Source organism: Camelus ferus, chromosome 7 (genome assembly GCF_009834535.1).
Source record: "Camelus ferus isolate YT-003-E chromosome 7, BCGSAC_Cfer_1.0, whole genome shotgun sequence".
Classification (NCBI taxonomy): domain Eukaryota; kingdom Metazoa; phylum Chordata; class Mammalia; order Artiodactyla; family Camelidae; genus Camelus; species Camelus ferus.
In genome coordinates this window covers 41625785-41645486 of record NC_045702.1, presented here as the reverse complement: position 1 = coordinate 41645486, position 19702 = coordinate 41625785, and the positions used below count along the sequence as shown (strand labels likewise).

At 42.7% G+C, this 19702-nt stretch overlaps 1 protein-coding gene across 1 annotated transcript in view; it reads left to right on the top strand.

The window, feature by feature from the left end:
• CHN2 (chimerin 2) overlaps positions 1-19702 on the top strand; it is a 268972-nt gene that overhangs the window by 139719 nt on the left and 109551 nt on the right. Inside the window, exon 3 of the mRNA XM_032483801.1 lies at positions 4671-4726. Within this exon, the coding sequence (XP_032339692.1) occupies positions 4671-4726 (56 nt within the window). The remainder of the gene's footprint in view (positions 1-4670; positions 4727-19702) is intronic.

Genomic DNA, 19702 nt, shown 5'->3' with positions numbered 1-19702 from the left:
AGAGGATGTCAAAAGCCCCTGCTGTTTCATACTCATACCCGTGAGTTTCTGTCCATGAAAGCTGGGAAGACAGGGTGGTACTGGCTCAGGGTCACAGCCAAGTGGCCAGGTTGGGCTCTGGGTCCACTGGCCCTCTTAAGAGACCAGTGGCTGTTAGAGGACATCCCTGCAGGCCTCTTAGGAGCCGATGGGTCTGGACTGGGCTTCACCATCACTCAGGCCACAGGCTTTCACTCAGCGTCCAGGGCCAGTGGGTTGATTCTGTTACCAGAGGATGAGTCGAGTTTTCTTATTGAAGCAAAAGTGAAACATTCTCTCAGTGAGCTCTGGGTTTCTCAACCTGCTTCAGGTTTCTTGGGGAGCAGCGAGCCCTTTCTCAACCTCCCCATTACCTAGTGACCACCCCTTCCCCGCCCACCCCCAGACAAAAAGCTTATTCTAGTGCTAAGAATTCTCTCATGTGCTGTAAGGTCCTGGGGCTGAGGACTGCCTGGGACGTACATATTTAGAACATTGCTGTAGAAGCAAATTCTATCACCTCACCCCTTAGCCCACAGAACCACCCAAGAAGTGACCCATTATTGCACTTTGCTTGTGGCATGTGTTTGCTGAACAAAGAAAATTCAAGAAATGACATTTTCAGATTATGTGACATGTTTCAGTTATATTAAATGAGCCTCAGAGACTTTCTTTTAATGGATGTTTGTTTTGTTTTGGCCAACCTTGAAAATAAGGGACTGGGGGTCCTCGCCTGAAGCTGAGATAGGGCCTAAGTTCCCATTTTTTCTACAGCTGCCATTGCAGTTGGTGGCCATCTCATTATCTTTATGGAGAATTACAACCCAGATGGCAAACAGGCTTTGTCAAATTCTGTTGCTTGAAACAGCACCAAGCAGATCTTGCAGATCTTAGACCTGCTCACTGAGAGATAGTGATTGATTAATGATGTGTGCTGCCCTGGGGCCAGCAAGGAGAGGTGGCACCCCTGGCTTGCCTTTGCAGGGACTCCTTCAAAGTTGCTCCTGGATCAGACTATTAATTCCCGGTGGTAGGACTGGTGAATGGCCTCGTTTCCCTTTACTCCCTAGAGGATACAGCTGCGAGCTTTAGCCGGTTGACACAGGAGAGGAACTCTCCATTACCTTCCTTCTCCTGTAACCTCTCTGATTGTCAGTGGCATCTCAGTGTCTCAGTATTCAAGGCCCTTTCCTCCATTCAGTTTGTAATCAAGCCCTGTCAATCCCCTTCCGCAATCAGCTCACCTTCTCCTCTGCGTTTCCACCAGTGTTGTCTTAAATCACTTTCAGGATCTCCTTTGTGTACAACTAAAATACTGTTCTCTTCTGCTTCCCTGCCTCCAAGGGGAGCAAAGGTCAGTGGTCCCCACTCCTGGCCATGCACTGGACTCTCCCAAGGAACTTTTAAGAGAATAGATTTGGGGGACTCTTGCCAGGCTGGCAGAGTGAGCCTTGCCAGGGATGATGATGGTGTCTGGGAATCTGTATTTTATAACAGCTCCTCAGAAATTCTGATGCAGGCAGCCCCACTTAGGACCTCATTACCATCTGCTTTGGGGAACCACTGGAAAGGCTGAAAAATATAGATCTTGGGATCTGGAAAACAGGCTTTAAATCTTGATTTCATCATTTTATCTGTGTGACCTTGAGCTTCTTCAAAGCTTGGCATCTCCACTACTTTATCACTGGGAGGGGAATAACAGTTACCGTGGAGGTTTATTACAGTGATTCAGTGAGGAAATGTAGATAAGGTGTCTGGCACACAGTAGGTGTCCAGGTAATGGCAGCTTCCATTATTCCGAATAGTCTTATCCTTGTTGTCATTATTCTGAAACGGACCAGATTATGTCACTATCCTGCTCAAAGCATGTCACAGCCTCCCCATTACAGACAAGATCATCCAGCTGCTTAGCATGGCCTTCAAGTTCAGTCCCATGTGTCCTCCTCCCACATCTGCCCACCCTGGTGCAACAGCCACACTGGACTTTCACTGACCAATCAGCACATCATTCCCAGGACTTTTTCCTCCATCTGTACCTACCTCTCTTTTCTCTACCTGCTGAAACCCCACTGACCCTTCCAGGAGAGCTCCAGCCTCTCCCCTCAGGAAGCCATCCCGATCACCTAAGTGAAAAGAACTGCTCCCTCCTTTCCCCCTCATTAAAGTGCTTGGCCCATCCTGGTTTCATTTCTCCACATGCATCTCCCTCTTATGATCAGTCCCCCTGAAGGCATGGATTGTGACCCATGAGTCATTTGATACAATATGCATTAAGCATCTACTATGTGCCAAGCACTGTTCTAGGTGCTGGGTGTCCCACAGTGGATAGAACAAATCGTTGCCCCCAAAGAACTTATACTTTAGTCAAGGGAGACGACACACAAAATAAACCAATAAGGTGTGTTCATGGTGATGAGTGCTATAAAGTACGTAAAATGGTGTAAGGGAGGAGAGCAATGGGATGGAATTTTATACTAAGTCAGGCAAGTCAGGGAAGACCTGAATGAAGAGGGGGAGGCAGCCTTATAGACATCTTGAAAAAGAGCAATCCAGGTGGCAGAAACAGCAAGTGCAAAGGCCTGGGGCATGGAAAATAAACCAGGGCTTCAGAATCAAAAGGATACATGTTAGCTGGATGCTCAGGGGCAAAGGTTTCACTTCTCAGCACTTGTTTCCTCATCTAAAAAAATGAGAATGATAATGATACAATGTTCTTTTTTCTGAGCTCTTGTGAAGATTCAATAAAATATTGTTCCTGACACATGGTGGGCACTGGATATGCTAGTTCCCTTCTTTTCTCCCTTCCTCTCCATTCATCCTCAAAGCCTCCACATAATACCAACTTTGGGATCTGTCCTATAGGAGATGTTCAAACATTTGCTGATACGAATTGCAAAGGGGTGCTGAATTCAAAATGCTTCTCTCTTGTAAAAGATGTACTTCCTTTGCCATCTTCAAGGGATGCAGTAAAAATGGTGTTCACAAAGCTGTTCCAGCCATGCCCCCAACATATAACTAACTGCTGGCTTCAAAGGGCATTGATGAGGGGAAGATGAGAGGACAAGGTTCTCTGGATATGGGTTCTGCAGTTCCCCTTAGCTCTAAAACTCTGTCATTCTAGCAGATGTCCCCATGGTTCCCTCATCACTTATTAACAGCAAAACCCTGCTGAAAAGCAGTTTGTTGGTGTTGGGGCTGATTCGAGAGGAATAAAGGTTTCCACGCAGCCTCACTCATGATTGAAGGAGCGTGTGTGCACTGTGACAGTCAGTGGAATGTCCACACCCATTTCTCTATCTTTGGCCACTTCTTCCTCATGTTTCCTCTTGGACAGGAAGCCTTCTCTGATCTGTCTCTCAGACATGACTGCAGCTGTCCTTAAGCGACACAGCCATCATCATTAGTGTGGGCAACCTAAGCTTAGAGGGAACACATTAAAACATCTCTATGAGGGTTAGATGGTTTTTTCTCTGTGAGAAAGCTGGGCCGTCTACCCTTAATTAGGTAAGATAATAACCATGTTGAGCTGAAGGCACTGGGGAGCCAGAGTTACAAAATACATCCCATCATTTCCATCTCTGGTTCCACATGATCATCTGCCCATTAGTTAAAATTTCTTTTTTATTTTGTAGACCTAAGAATAAGCCAGAAATTTTTGCTTTTCATATTACATTTTCTAGAAAGATTTTATAAGATCAAATTTTGAACTTTTCATAGCTGTATTATATGGCATGATTCATAGATTTCTCTAATGTTAATTATTCCCTCTTAAAGAGTCTGAAGATAACATCGTGTAGGTTTGTTTTCAACCTCTATTTCCATGGAAGTAGGATCCCCCCCCCAAGTTCCATGCATAGGGTAGCTTTTCCTCTAAGAGAAATAACCAAACTAGCTGAGCAACAGAAAATCACTCATTATAGTCTGAAAAATCACAAATGCTAGTCTGATAAATTGTATTTTTGTGTGGAGTCACCTGCTTCCCTCCAAGCCTGAGAGTCTGCCTTTAAAACAGGATATAAGAGAGTTACTGTTATTTAAGATATTAAAGGGACCAAGAAAAAGGAATGACAATGGGTGGGAAATAGTCAAGTTGATGGGAATCCATAGTGTTAGGCAGAGCAAAACTGGAGCTCATGAAAAGAGAAATGACTCAGGTTTCATTCACTCACAGAATCAGTTATGTCTTTGTCCAGAACTGTGACATTTCAGAGAATGGCCCTCCTCTTCCAATGCCAGTCTTTCCCGGTTTTGTCAAGAAACGTCAGCATTGATATTCAGGAATCCTGTTACACGATCTTACTACTTAGATACTCACGAGTAGAATTTCATCTTTAAAATTGTCAGAAGATTTTTGGTCGTATCTAGTCTTCCAAGAAAGCCATAAAATGAATAATGCCAGTAACAATTATGAAACTAAATTGGCCCTATAAGAATTTTTAAAAATCAATTTTGCCAGTTTACTGTTCATTGTAACTAATTTCCATATAAATGATCTGACTTGATTCAGTCTCAGAATGTGTCTGTATCTCCTTTGTGTTTTGGTTGAAAAATCAGCAGTTCTTGAAAGGTACTTAGGTAGAGTTATTTGAAGGCATGTTGGTATGTTCTGATGTTTTTTAATGATGGTTATCTTTTTTTTTTATGTTTGGCAGTGTATCAGTTACAGCAAGAGGCCCCTCGTCCCAAGAGGATCATTTGTCCTGGGGAGGTCAGTACTTGGCTATTTCCAGTTACACCTTGTTAAATACGATGAATTGTCAGCACTATGTTGATATTGGAGAGCCTTCACATTTCCTGAGAGTTGATTTCTATTAACATTTGTTAAAATGTGAGCAAATTTAACGTCTAAGTAACCTATGTTTTGAAATCAGGTGTGATTTGAAAAATATTAACAAACTAACTTGAAATCCGAAGTCTCACATTGCATAGACAAATTGAGTCTCCTTTAAGCAACCCCCCAAAATGTGTATTATGGTTGGTTTTCTTGTTCCTGCAGTTTTAATACTTTCAGCATTTTTTATTATGGAATGCTTCCAACAGAGAAAATACAGAGAATGATAAATATCTGGATACTCTCAACACCCATATTTAGCAAACCTTTATGCTTTGCCATATTTGCTTGACAAAAAAAAAAAATCTCTACAAGGAAAGTGACTGTGTTTTTATTCTTGGAGATAAGCTTTAAAATATATTGACTCATAAAAATGCTTCTCAGCCCACAGAACTTTCCCTAGCCTTTCACTCATCAGTTCTCTTATCTTCTGGGATGCCAGCGAGATTTGAAAGGCAGGACTAAGTCTCTGTTTCCTATTTTTATGCTGACCAGCTGCTTTAATAGCCAGACCAATATCCTTCAGACAAAGGTCCATGGGTCCTTGCTTATTTTTGTTATTATGACTCTGATTAAATACAGAGCAGCAGATACCTTCTAAAGTGTTATATATGCCTTATCAGGGGGAAAGGATCTGATTCCAATAATCCTGAGATTCACCCTTGAACATCAGTACTTTCTGGCAGACCAACTGGATCTGGTATTGAACCTTTCTCAAAGACTTAAATCCATAGGTATTCAAACACAGAGCCAACTTACCACTGTTTAATAAATGTTTCTATATGAAATTTTACTGCTATTGAAGGGCATTGAAGTTCATCAAGTAATCTGAATTTTAATAGGGTGGACATTCTCATCCCAGGAATGTGACTTGAGAGGAAAAAATATCTGATCTGTAAGGAAAAAATCCAGGATGAGGTCAAATCTTTATTTAGTGGTATGATCTTGTTCTGTCACTAACCCTGCTGGTTGCTGTCCTTCAGTAATATCCAAATGAGAGAAGAACAGGATAAATACACGGGTTTTAATCAGATGCTTTAATTAGTGTGTTTTGGGTGGAAATTAAGAAACAAGTTGTTCAAAATTCCTTCAGTCCTATTTTACATTTAGTATTTTGCCATCAGAAAAAAATACAACCTTGTGTAAGGAGCTAGAGGAGTTTAAATGTCTCCATGAGAAGAATGTTTGTGAAATTGCAATATAATGAAAGACTCTTCTTAGGGGTATTAATAAAAGGCACCAGATCAGGCACCAGAACTTGAAACCCAAGGGGATAGTAAATATTCATTTCTGTGTGTGTGTGTGTGTATATATATATATGTATATATATATATATATATGGAGAGCCTACTCTGTTTTGACTTTGATTTAGGTGTTGGGAATACAGCAACAAACTTGGCTATTGGTACTTTGAGTGTCATATTAATTGCATGTAATTAAAGATAAATTTAAGTTTTACCTCTGTATGTGTGTATGTATGTAAAAGAGAGAGAAAGAGATAGAAAGAGAGAGAGTCTAAGCACTTCTTTGTTTCCCAAAATCCTTGAAACCATGTCAGTTGTCCTCTAGGCCAGGTGGAATATTAGCAGTGGAGATGGGTGGATTCAGATTTGCTTCAGAAAAGCTCTTCATAGGGGTCCACTGAAACTCTTGAGACATCCAGTGGGCTGAGGGGCCAGAGCGTATCTCTTTGATGTTGCACTTGTGCCAGAAGGAAGTGCCCCAAGTGCCCCAGTGAGGCAGACCGGGTGCCACAAGCCACCACCATCTGCTGTGACCAAAGGATGTAGCGCGCATGCAGCTTTTTTCCCTCTCTCTAGCCTTTTAAACCAAGCTTTTCACCTTTTGACCTTAATCAATCTGATCATTAATAAGTTATGCCTGGTGGAGGCTGGATTCCTAGGTAACTTGCCTCTAGAAATTCCATATCTCATTTCTGCCAGGAAACCTAGCACAAAACAGGTATTGACTGGCTCCATTTCCTCAGCGGGCGGCGTGGGGCCCATCCAGCCAGGCAGGTGTCAGGCAATAAAAGGCCGAGTTGCTGGAGGAACAGGTGCCGCTCAGATGAGCACCAGCGGGCGTAGCTTCCGTTCCCTTTGTCCTCCTGCGCGACGTTAACTGCAAGTAATTCCTGCCCAAATTGCTTGGACTCCCAGGACTTGGCCTCCTTCTAGTGAAGGCACGGCCTCCTCTTGGACGCTGGTGAAACCATTGCTTCTGCTACAGATGGTGTTTGAGCAAACGGCTCTGTGCCTTGTAACACACCTGCATGCTCGGGGGACGTGCCCAATGAAGACAGAAAGCCCTTCAGTTTGAGTGTGTGGCCAGAGAGACTGAAGTTTATTAACACATTTTTACATAAAGCCGTAAAGGGTATTTCTTTTGAACAACAAGTTGTGATTTTTCTGTCTTTGCCATCTTATACCTTAGCTAGCTACTAAGAGTCCAGATTTTTTTTTTTTTTTTTTTTGGATACACAGCCCCCGCCCCCTTCTTGGTCTTCAAGCCCTTTCCTCTCAGCCACCTTGTCCCTGGGAAGGCTGCCCAGCTGTGTTGCCCTAACACACTCCACCTCCTTTGTTTCTCTGATGACTAACAACCTCCCAGGCCATGGGCCTCCCTCAGATACAGATACTCCCATTGAACGTGACAAATCCCACGTTAGAACACCAAGTGAGTCTGCAGCTATAGAGTCATGGAACACTGTCGTTCAAGGGTACAGACAGAGGCCAGCCTGGCTTGAATGCTTGGCAGCTCTCAATGGATACCAGCCACTTAATGGACTTTGCTGGAGAGCTAGGTGATGGAGGGGACAGACCGATTCAGCAGGCAAAATCCAATGAGCTTTGCAAACCCAGAGAGGGGAGCCCAAGCTGCAGAGTCAGCTGGACTTGTTTTGAATCCTTGTTCTGCCACCTTCCAGCTTCCTGACTTAGAGCCAAGCTCTTACTCTCTCAGGAGGATTAAAGTCTACCCCCAGGGCAAACTGCTACTTTGCAGGGTATTATAAGTGAGATCTATGTGTCAAGTGTCTAGAATGGTGCCTAGACCATAATAGGTACTCAGTGTTGATGACTCATGGCCATTCAGAAATCTGTGAAGAACAGGTTCTGAGATAGTCATTAGGGGCAGAGTCGGAGCAATGACAGTATTCTCTGGATGTGAGGGCAAAAGAGGCAGTGATCAAGAACAAAGCAAGATGCCGGGTCAGGGATTAAGCCACCAGGTAAAAGGATACTGAGGATGAAGGACAGAAGGTACAAGCCGCTAAACAACAGCTTTGGCACCAATTCAGCCAGGCAGGGTCCACTTGCTGAAATAACAGTTCATTGCTTTCTTGAGATTTATTGCAGTAAATTAATATTTACTGAGCAACCTCAGCACTTGGCCCTCTTCTCAACCGGCATTTCCCGAGTGCTCCAAGCCAAGAGATTCAAAACATCTTCCAGTAGGCAGAATTCTCACTTGCCCTTTCTGTCAATTATCAGCCATTTCATAAGTATTTATTAATTACCAAATGTGTGCATAGGTGGCCTGCCAGGTGTTGTCCAGAATAAAATCCAAATTTGTACATCCAGCTAAGATCTCTCCCTTGGGCTCCAAACACCTCGCTTCGGCTGTCTGCTTGACCTCTTCAAGTAGCTGCCTCACAGGCCATCTCTAGCGTAATGTTCAAGGTAGAGCTGAACCCCACTCCATTAAGTGGCACCTAACTTCAGAAACCTAGACTCCTGTCTTCCCTACCTTCCCCCCTTTTCTCTCAGTAAGCTTCAATTTTACCTCCAAATATACCTTGCATTTGCTCGCTCTTCTCCATCTCCGGGTCTGCCACGTGGTTTGGCCCATCATCTCATCATCATTTCTTGCCTGGCTTGTTGCTGCTCAGCATCCTCCTGCCTCATCTCTCTGCTTTCACTCTTGGCACGCTCCCTGTAGCTCATGTGCGTGCACGTGCACACACATGCACACACACACTCCATTCTTCAAACAGGAGCCCAAACCGTCACTGGTTAGATATAAATCCAACAGCTCCAGCAGCCTCCTGTTGCTCTTAAAATAAAAGCAAGACTTCTTGCTCCACCCGTGAGCCATGTGTGTCTCCTGCATTTCTCACTGCCCTGTCTTCTCCAAGCGCATTGCCTTGCAGCCCCACTAGCTCCTGCTTCTCTTCATCAAACAGACCGCAATGCTGCTACCACAGGGCCTTTGCATTTATCCTTTGCCTGGAATTCTTGTCTTCAAGTTCTCTGTATGTCCAGGTTTCAGACCAAATTTCACCTAACAAATGAAGCTCTCCCTGAACTCCATAAAAATTAGCCCCTACAGATCTTCTCTCATATCACCCTCTTTACTTTGTTTATAGTACCTGATACACTCTTTGGTATATTGTTTGTCATATTTAACTGTTTCCATGTTGCTTCTGCATCTCCCTCCAGGAGAAAACAAGCTCTAGAGACATCACCAGTCTTAATCATAGGTACTTTCCTAGCATTGGGCCCAGGGCCAAGGAGCCGTGGGCAATCAATAAATATATGGTAAAATGATGAAAAAAAGGATGGAGACTGCTAACATAAGGAATTTAGAATTCTCCAACTATTACTAATACCATATCAGATTTACTCAATGCTGTCATTAGGGTAGTGAGTTGGACTTTTGGCCGTTGTTAAGGTTCTTACTTAAACACAGACTAATATTTTTTCCTGGAATATTCTAAATGTCATTTTGGCCTTTCCAAAAGGCCAAAAAGTCAAGATTTACTTGCATGATTAATGTAAAGTCAAGTTCCTCCAGAATTACCTGACAAATACAAAATATGTAGAAATTCTTTTGTGACTGTAAATGCTTTGGTGTCATTTGTCATTCTTTTTTGAAATTGCTGCAGTGAATATGGGATGATAAAAAAAGCGATTTCAAAAAAGGGAACTGCATTACATACTGTTATTTCAAATTGTTCTCCATTTCCTGTAGCTTTGCTTCCCTTCCCACTTGCCAGGGAAAATCTGTTTTGGAAAAAAAAAAATTTTTTTAAGTGCAAAAGTGAATTGTAGAACTGAGGTTTCTAGTATTCATGATCAAAACGTTTTTTTTTTTTCTTGATTGTCAGAGGTTAAGCCAGGTACAGATGGCAGTGGCCTGTCTTAAATTGTGGTAATACCTTATTTTACCTCTTAGTGAATTGTATTCACTTTTCAAATAGGACTCTAAGTGCCCCACCACCACCCTTCTGTGCATTTTCTCTAGTTTTTGGTGTTCCTGAATATCTACCCGTTTCACTCTCTGCTGCCTTTCTTTGTAAAAACCTGTTCTTTTAAGCTTATAAAGCATTTCATTTTATCATTAGGCCTTTAAAAATTTTATTCATCCATTTCTAGACTTCACAGTCTTACGGTCTTGTAGCTTTAGGCATTTATCTTGTCTTAGGCATGTCTGGAAGGTCTTAACAAGCCATATTGATTGGCTGTATTGTTCTCAACTAACTCAGTACATTTCAAATCACAGATTTAAAATAAACTCAGAGCGGTTTTCTAATATTCTACAATCCTCCCTCTTTTCTTCTTCTATTCGTTGAAAATAAATGTTTTTGAGCAAACGTGCATTGAGACGAACATGAAAATTCTACTGATTCAAGACGTCTCGAGATGTCTTTAATGTAATGAAATCGATTCTATGTGCCACAAACAAAAATCAATCCCATTACCTTTTAATTGGCTTTATGTGTAGTAATCAGAAGGCTGTTTCTTCCCTGGTTAGAAGTATTTCTCATCTTTTCATCCCAGACTTTGTCCACTGGTCTCTTTTTTCCCCCTTTAATATGGACCCAGCCTAGAACCGAGGGCTCTTCCCATCACTGTTCCTCGTGGGTTTTCATCTCCCTCTCTAATGTAGTCAGGGAGCTTTTTTCTTTGATGTGATTTCATCCTGACCTATACTTGCTTTGCCTGTAGACCTACTGTTGTAAAAGGAGAAAACCTTTTTGTAAAACTGATATTAGAAAAAGATTTTAGACATGTGAGTTTAATTTTTTTCTTAAGATAGAGCCAAAAGTTTTGTGATTCTTTAAATAAAAAGCTTTTTTTAATCAACAAGTGATGCAGTCTACCAAAATACATAACCTTGCAAAAAAATTCACTCCCTTTGGAATATTCTAAATTTTTTCTAATGTAATGCAGACCTTGCATGCTTGCACCTAGAAAATATTTAGTCATTTCCAGGGTGATATGATGAGCAGTGGATTAGGGTTCTTGAAGGACAAACGGCTACAGAATTCAGAGGCTCAAGGGTTCGGAGCCAAGTGGATGGGCTAACTGGAGAGGGCCACCAATACTTATATACATCTAAGTTGTGCATAAGCTGAGGCAAAACAAAGTTGTTTTTTTTTTTTTTTTCTTAAAACAGAATAAGGAAAATGAGGGAGCATTAATAGTAATTGCTAATAAGTAAATTTTCTTGAGAAGCTACTACTAGAGATGAAATATTACATTATGTAGTTATTAGTTGTTTCAGGGGAAAAAGAAAGAATAACTGACAGCGTCATGGATTACAACCGCATGCTCTGTTATCCTCACTTAGTCTGAAACAGCCTGAACCCCAGACACCGTCACTCACAGATAGGGGTAGGGGTGGGATGGTCCCAGGGCACAATGCTAAAAGTGCTGGCTTTTGGAGGGGCCAACCTTACTTACCCAAAGAGAAAGCAGATGGCTGCACACCAGTTGCTATCTAGAACAACCCATCTCATGTCTGCTCTGTGACTCAGAGGTCAGGTCCAACAAAATTTCAGGTGTGGCCAGGACCATCTGGGAAAAGGGGCAGGTGCATAGCACTGGATGCACTAGTGAGGTTTTAAAGACATGCTTCACATTTGACTCATCTGGTTCAACATTAACTGAGGAATAATACTGATAAAAGCAGGCCACACTTTGCCCCGAGCAAGTCCCCGTTTCCTAGGGTAGTGTGGCCTGGCTAACCAAGCAGTGAGACGTTTGAAAACAGATTTGTAAAGTGACTTTACTTTCCATCAGAAAACTGCACGTGGCACAGTCTCAGACTGTCCTGATTTTACCGTGGCGACTCTAAAGGGTATTGCCTAATTATTTACTGCTGTCAGTCTCTCAACAGAAGTGAGCGCTAACACATATGGAGCACTGATGTGCCCTGAGCACTGGGTGAAGAGTTTCACATATGTTATTCCTCACAGCAGTGCCACGGCGATGGTTATCTGTCTCATTTTACAAGAGGAAATGAGACAAAATAGCACAGGAAGGGCAGAGCCAGATTCAAACTCAGACAAGACTGGGCTTCTAACCCAGTAACTCTGAAAGGGTGGTCCCAAGACCAGTAGCGACGTCATCACCGGGGAACTTGTCAGAGATGCAGATTCTCCGGCCCACCTCAGACCTGTAGAATCACAGACTTGGAGTCGTGGCCCAACGACGTGAGCTTTAACAGGCACAGCAGGTCAGCCTGCTGCTCGCTCACGTCTGAGGACCGCTCTTGTAGCCGCTGTTCTCGCTCCCTCTGCTTTCTGTTTCAGACCACCTTCCCTATGCCCTGGAATAGAAGGAGCGAGATGCTCTGTCCCCTGATGATGCTTACTGTTTGCTTAGTGCTGTGCCAGACTTTTCGTGGGCTTCAAAGTAGATGCCAAGGCACCCCATGACCTTCTTTTTTTTTTTTTTCTTGATGTATTTCCTCCTAGATATCATTTTCCATCCCTTTAAAAATATTTTGCCTTTGCCTTTCTTCTTGGCTGTGTCTAGCTTTCCCACACCCTCTTATGTTGCCGAGGCCAAATATGGATCTTTGTAGGGGTATGGTCAGTGCTTAATTTAACCTGGCTCCCTGTGCCCACACTCTCCCCCCTAAGAAATCATACTTCTTACTGTTATATTTGCATGACTAATTAACAAAAGTATTCAAATTCAGTTCTAATAAGGTGATTCATACTCATGTTCATCCAGATTCCGTATATATTCTTATGAACACCAGTTCTTGTTAAATGTTCTCCTTATCTTGTGACTGTGCACAAACCCTGGCTAGATTTACTCTGGCTTTTAATGGACTTTTGCATTAATAAAAACACCAAATCCATTATCATTATGTCAGGAATACTTTGACTTGTATTTCTATTTTCCAAGCACTGTCACTCAGTAGATCATCTGTGCACTGAGTGAGTAGTCAATTCAGGATTGTAGGCGACTGATTTGCTAACAAAAGCCAGTTCAGCGCTGGTGCTGTGCTGGCCCTGCCTCTTTACCTCAGTCTCCCGCTCCCCTGTCGTCACCAGGCTGACTGGTGCCATTGGTAATCAGTCACCCTTAGCTGTGTCCTCTAACAAACTACAGTCTCACTTGGCATTGGCGCTCAGTACATTATATCTGTCCGTCTTGCTGGACAGAATAGCAAGCTTCGCTGTAGCAATAATATCTTTCTTCCTCCTTATTTACATGGCCAGTGTCATTGCCCCATCTACTGTGGAAGGAAATTAAATAGCCTTGGCACAGCCCAGCAAAGGCATGTTGGTTGCCATCCAGCACCTTGTGTCCTTCTAGGTAATTGCACATCGATTGTTTGATGAATTGTTCTTGTATCTCTCTGGGCATTTCTGCCATGTCTGTGATTACACTGTGCTGGTTGTCCCTTTGCTCTGTTGTGATACTCAGAGTTCCACAGCTTCTCAAAGACCATACTCAGTGATGCTCCAGAAGCACCTTTCAGTTCAAGGATGCACATCAGATCCTTAGGGTTTCAGTATTCTCAGACATGTAACAATGCAATTCAACCATTTTCTGTCTTAGTTCATTTTGATTTTTTAAGTTGGCATCAGTATGCCATAGATTAAAAATTAATGATTCTCCCCTCCCTGTGCAGTAAGAGACAGAAGGGCACAAACACAAATACATGATTTGACCTGCCATTAAATACAAAGGCCTTTTGAGGCATTGGCAAAAGCTCTGAGTTTTGAACTAACGATAAGATGTCTTGAAATTGATTTTGAGAATGGACTCTAATGTTTGCTAGCCCAACATAGCCATTGGCATACTATAGTCCGCCAGCTTTTTTTGTAAATAAAGTTTTATTAGAACACAGCAATGCTCATTCCTTTATGTATTGCCTATTGCTGCTTTTATGATTTCATGGTGAGTACTTGAGATAGACTGTGTGGTTCTCAAAGCTTAAAGTATTTACTACCTAACCTTTGCCAGAAGAAGTTCGCTGACCCCTAGCCTTGCACTAGAAGTAACTCTGATGAGTGAGTTAATATACGTAAAGCACTCAGTACCTGGCATTTATCTATGGAAAGCATTTGTCTTTAATTTCTACCATTTCCCAAGCACTTTTATATATATTAACCAAAAAGGATATTTTGGTCCTGAAATTTAGGATGGATTTGACCCTAAGCCATTGTAAGAAACATTTCAGCCTTCATGTGTAACACGTGTAAATTGATGAAAGAAGCCAAGGCAGTCACAGGAAGAGGTGGCTCTTCCGCCTGCTTTCTCACGACCACGTCCTCCCTGTGAAGAAACGGTAGCCTGTTAGGAGACGTGGCCCAGCTTTTGACAAGCAGGAAGTTAAAGAGGTGTACGGAATCTCTTTCTTTGGGAACACCATCTGAACGTGCAAACACAGCTCATTGTCTTTAATTTCAGGAACGAAGCTGATGTTACCTTCCTGTTAAAAGTCTCCATGTTATTGAACTTTGATTAACGACTTGCATGTTGAAGCATTTAGGGGAGAGTGCTGTGTCTGCAACCTACTGTGAAATGAATGCATCCCCCTCCAAATTTGGTTCAATGGATGGATAGAGGGATAAATAAATAGATATGCCATAGAGCGAGTATATATAGCACATGTTGTAGAATCTAGGTGGGGTGTATGTGGGTGTTTGCTGTAAAAGTCTCAACAGTTCTGTACGTATGAAAATTTTCATAATAAAATGTCAAGAAGGAAAACAAAGACTGTGCAAGAAGAGCAATGGCAGGGTGTGCTCCTCCCCAGGGCACAAAAACAATCTCTTGGGTGTGCAGCCCTGAAAGGCAGGAGGATGCTGGAAACAGCATAAAGCTAGCCCAAGAATTTTTGGCATGGAATAATATGTCAGAAAAAGAATTTGAAAGCAAGGACAAACATCGAGAAGGCACTTTCACTCTTATTTATTATCATGTTGGGAATTGTTTGGGGGAAATGCCTATTTCAGAAAAGCTAAATGAAGTGATTTTTTTTTTTTAAATAATAGAGACAGGCTTCTGGATTTCATGGCATCATCACCACGTAGCAAAATGAATACTGGACCTGAAATCAGCAACTGGGTTTCAGCCCAAATCTGCTGCCAGCCCGGGGTAGACTGTGAGCAGACTAATTTACCACTCTGAGCTACAGCTTCCCCATCTGTAAAAAGGGGGCAAAGATACACAGTCCACTCTCCTGGTGGAAGAATTAATATCAAAGCTTTCTGAAAGCCACAGAGATCTCACCAGCCAATGAGTTCTCGGTGGGGCAATATTACCCCCACGGAGGAGGGAGTGGGGAATTTATTCTTGAGAGGGCACATAAAAAATCTTACTCTTTTAACATATAAAGCTCAGATATACGTATAGAACATAAACAGATACAGAGTCTATCTGTAGTATTACAGTTTTGCTGGGAAGAGATGATTGGGGAAGAAAAACACGTAAAAAGGCTCCAAAGGAAGGTTATAATGCAAAAAATATTGAGACCATTTTCCTGGATAGTCTTTCATTTCTACTGTCTCCCAAGTTCCCTTTCTTTTTCTTTAGACAGCTTAATTTTATCCATCAGTTTGAGCACATAAGCACATACATTTGAGTACTTACATTTGAATACTCTTACATTTCTGTGAAAAGGAGAGAAGGAAAAAAAAAAACTTCCGGAGAGAAGAATGAGAATGATGGACGTTCTTTGCCTTTTCCAAAGTACATATAGTACCACTATAACCCAAATGCCATTACGCTTTGACGGAAGGAATTTACTAACAAGAATGAGGAATTAAATGAGTGTACTCACCCGATCTTTTTACCCTCTAGAAATTTAACAGCAGCATTAGTTTTCCCTTGATTTGATTCGATTCTATTGGGTACTTCAAGCTCTTTGAGCCAAAGAGGTATGTGAAGAATTTAAAGAGAGTTCCAAGGAGAATAATGAAGACGAATTCAGGATCGGAAAATAGGATCTACTGGAAAAGGTTAAAAGAACAAGGATCATTTACTCTGAGGAAGAACAGGCCATCAGGTGGCACAGAGATGGCTTCTAATAGTGGAAACCTTATCTATAGAGAATACCCTCAGGTTCTTATCTGCACTGAAAACCAAAGGAAGGGAAAAAAGGATATTTTGAAGCAAGAAGGATATGAGATTAGATAATAAGATAAAATTTCTCTCCATGATTAAATCCTAGATTTTAACACTCCTTTATGGGATTTCTTTCTTTCTTTTTTTAAATAAGATGCCTGTCTGTAAAAAGGATCAGGAGAATAGACAGGTAAACCCATTATAATTGATTCTCCTGCCCTTGGTGGGAGGCCAGCCAGCCAGCCTGGCCAGTGTGGCCTCCCTGGGATTTGGCTTGATGGGAGGAAAGCCATTTTTCCTGGAGCTGTGGGTTCAGGATGCCAGAAGATGAATACCAAGCCCTAGCCAAGAGAGTCCCGGGGCAGTGCCAGAGCAGTGTACCTAATTAGGTTGTTCATACAAGGAGGGCCCAAGATGGGTATTGGGAGCCAACATGTGGAGCCAAGGCATCAGTGCCAGAGAAGACATAGCAGGAAAGACTGAGTCACAGTGAGCTGCTGGGCCAGCGGCAGAGGAGGGTAATGCCCATCGCTAGGCTTTGGGGTACTCATGGAAGGCTACTGTGAGAGTCTATTAGAATCCATGTAGAAGTCCTCGGAACCTGTCCCAAGCTTCTAGGAAGGTGTTCATTCTTTCCATGTTTGGAAACAGCTGCCCAAAGTCATGGTTTTCAGTCCTGATGTGTCAGCATCCCCTGTGGAGCTTGGTAAACCTTACCGCCACCCTGGCTCCAGCCTTAGAGACTGGGATTTAATGGAAATATCACTTAGGATTCGGCGTGAGCAACAGAAACTAAATCTGGTTAAATTTAGGGGAAAAAAGATGGGGAGTGGTGGTGTGTGAGGAGAGTGGTTGGAAAGATATGATGAAATTCCTTGAATGGAAAAGAAGTGCTGAACAAGGGGCTTTGGGAAAGATGTATGAATCAGGACATCTTCAGGAATGCAGGAAATATGAAGATGCACCTCTGGGCAGTAGATACGTGGTTAGGGGTGCAAGCTCCAGGGTAACACAGCCTGCTTCTATACTCTGCTTCTCTGTGCTTCAGTTTGCCCTTTGGAAATGGGTCTGATAGATTTTACCTATTGGGTAGTCATGAGGATCGAATGGGTTAATACACGTCAAGTGCTTAGAATAATCCTTGGCACATACTGAGTTTTTAATAACTGTTAGCAGTTATTTTTGTTGTTGCCGTTGGGCTCTGCTATGTGTGTGAATCAACTCTAACAGTTTCTCTTAATAGTTTCTCCTCAACTTGCAAATTCTAGGGACAGAGCACCTGAGCAGCTTATGTTGGTTCACATGTTCACCCCTTGGCCCGAAAATGTGTAGGAATTTGTTTAGCAGAATCACTGAATTCAAGTCATGCTTGTTCCCTGTGGGCTTCATTCTTCACTCTTTGGAGATTCGGAAGACTGGGAGGGGTGCAAGTTTTGTTCTACAGTGTGGAAGCGTAAAGGATCGAGGTGCAAGCCTCCAGTATTGCCTGTCTTTCCATGCAGGCCCCTTTTGAAATTTCAGTGAGCCCAGAAAGGGGATGTAGGGTCACTAGCAGAGCTGTCTTTCAAATAATCTATTACAGCCTCCATTGCAGCTGAGCTCTGTACAAGGTACCCTGTTAGGTGTTAGGACAGCAGAGGTGAAAAGACAGGAGCCCTTTCCTCAAGGAGCTCACTCACATCTAGAGGTCATACAGACCAATGGTCCCAGTCCTAGTAGATCGTGGCCCTAACTCAGGCTCTTATAAAGTTCATAGAGAGGCTCAGAAGCCATACATAAGCTGGTGTGAGTCAGCCGGGAAGGACTTTCCCAAGATGGCATGTTACCTCGTATTACTAAGACCAGTGAGATATTGCCAGGTCAAGGCATAGATGGGCTGCAGAGCAAGTATTAGAATTCCAGGCAGAGGAAATACCCTGACCAAAGAATGGCTGAAATCTATGAACAACCAAGTTGTGTTTCAGAAACTAAAAGGAGTTCTGTATGAGGAATTCAAAGAACTGGGGGATGAGGGTACGGTGGAGCAAAGGTATGTGTGCTAGCGACATATTCTGGATACAAAAACAAGGCCATGTTAGGAAGATCCTGTATGCTATTCATTTATTCATTCAGTAAATATTTATTGAGTTTCTACTATGTACCAGCTCTGTTCTAGACTCTGGAGATATGGCAGTAAGCAAAATACAAAATCTGCCCTTGTGTAGTTTCTATTTGGATGGGAAAGATTGGCAAAAACCACACAATTAAAATATATAGCATTTCAGATGATAATAAATGTAGTGGGTAAAAAACCTAAGAAGAGATATGGGGTATGCCAAGGAAAGGAGGTGCCACTGTTAAAGAGGATTGTCTGGAAAGACCCCACTAAGTTGTGTGGTTTCAACCACGTGACAGTGGGGAGCCAGTGAAGAATCTGGAGTAGAGTAACATGATGAAATTTGCATTTTCCGACCTCGGGGTGAAAGATAGGTTGGAGAATGAAGTATAGACAGGGAGACCTGTAAAAAGATAATTTCAGTGGGCCAGGTGAACAGATAGTGCAGTGGACGTGGGGAGAGAGAGACCATTTAAAGAGCAATTAAGAAATTACATACAATGGATAGGACTTAATGACAGATTGCAAGTGGGGTTGGGAAAGAGGAAGGAATCTGGGATGAAAATTTCTAGCTTGGGCACTGGGTGGATGATGCCAAGTACCATTCTCAGGGATAGAGAGTAAAGGTAGCTGGCCATCAAATGTGATGGACAGATCTTCCTGTAACAGTCAACCTACCTTTGTCTCCAGAATGGGTAGGTTGAGGGGTTTCACAATTGAAGATCAACCCATCTGTTACAGCAGAATCAGTGTTTTCTGTGAATGTATCCATCTTTGTTGTCCCCTGGACAGTATCCCTTCCTCTCGGTGTAGGAGAAGATTGTAGGCTTTGGTGTCAATCATACGTTGGTTTGGATTTCATCTCCACGCCTCTGCGTGGTCTTCAGGTAATATACTTACAGGGGCCTTCCTTTCCGCATCTGGGGACCAGGAATGTCCATCTCTACGTGACTTGCCTGTTGGGAGAACTGAAGTACACACACTGAAGGCCCCTGCTGAGTGTTGGCTCCTCCTCTGCTCCTCCTGGGCCCTGCCCTCAGTGAGGTTCTGGGCCCGGGTCAGTAGGTCTGAACCTGGAGAAAACCAGAACCAGGAAAGAAGGGCTGAATATACAGACGTGGGTGTTTGTATGAGTGTGTAGCTCAGTGTAGTTGCCTTTCCAGTACTTTTCAAATACAAATGCAAATAATTTGGGCAATTCACCTCTCTCTCTTATGACGTTTGTTTTGTATAGTTGCTTATATAACGAAACCTGGGAAATCAGGATGTCATTGAGGTATGGGGTGTCCTGGGGGTGTCCTCTGTAACATGGGGAAGCCATGAATGTGGAACTTTTGTTTCCAAACCAGTGATCAGGGCAAACTTTCAAAGCAACATGCTGCAAGGTGTGGAGTCCCGTAGAGCAAGGGATTAAAACATTGGTTCATATGTATGCATATCATG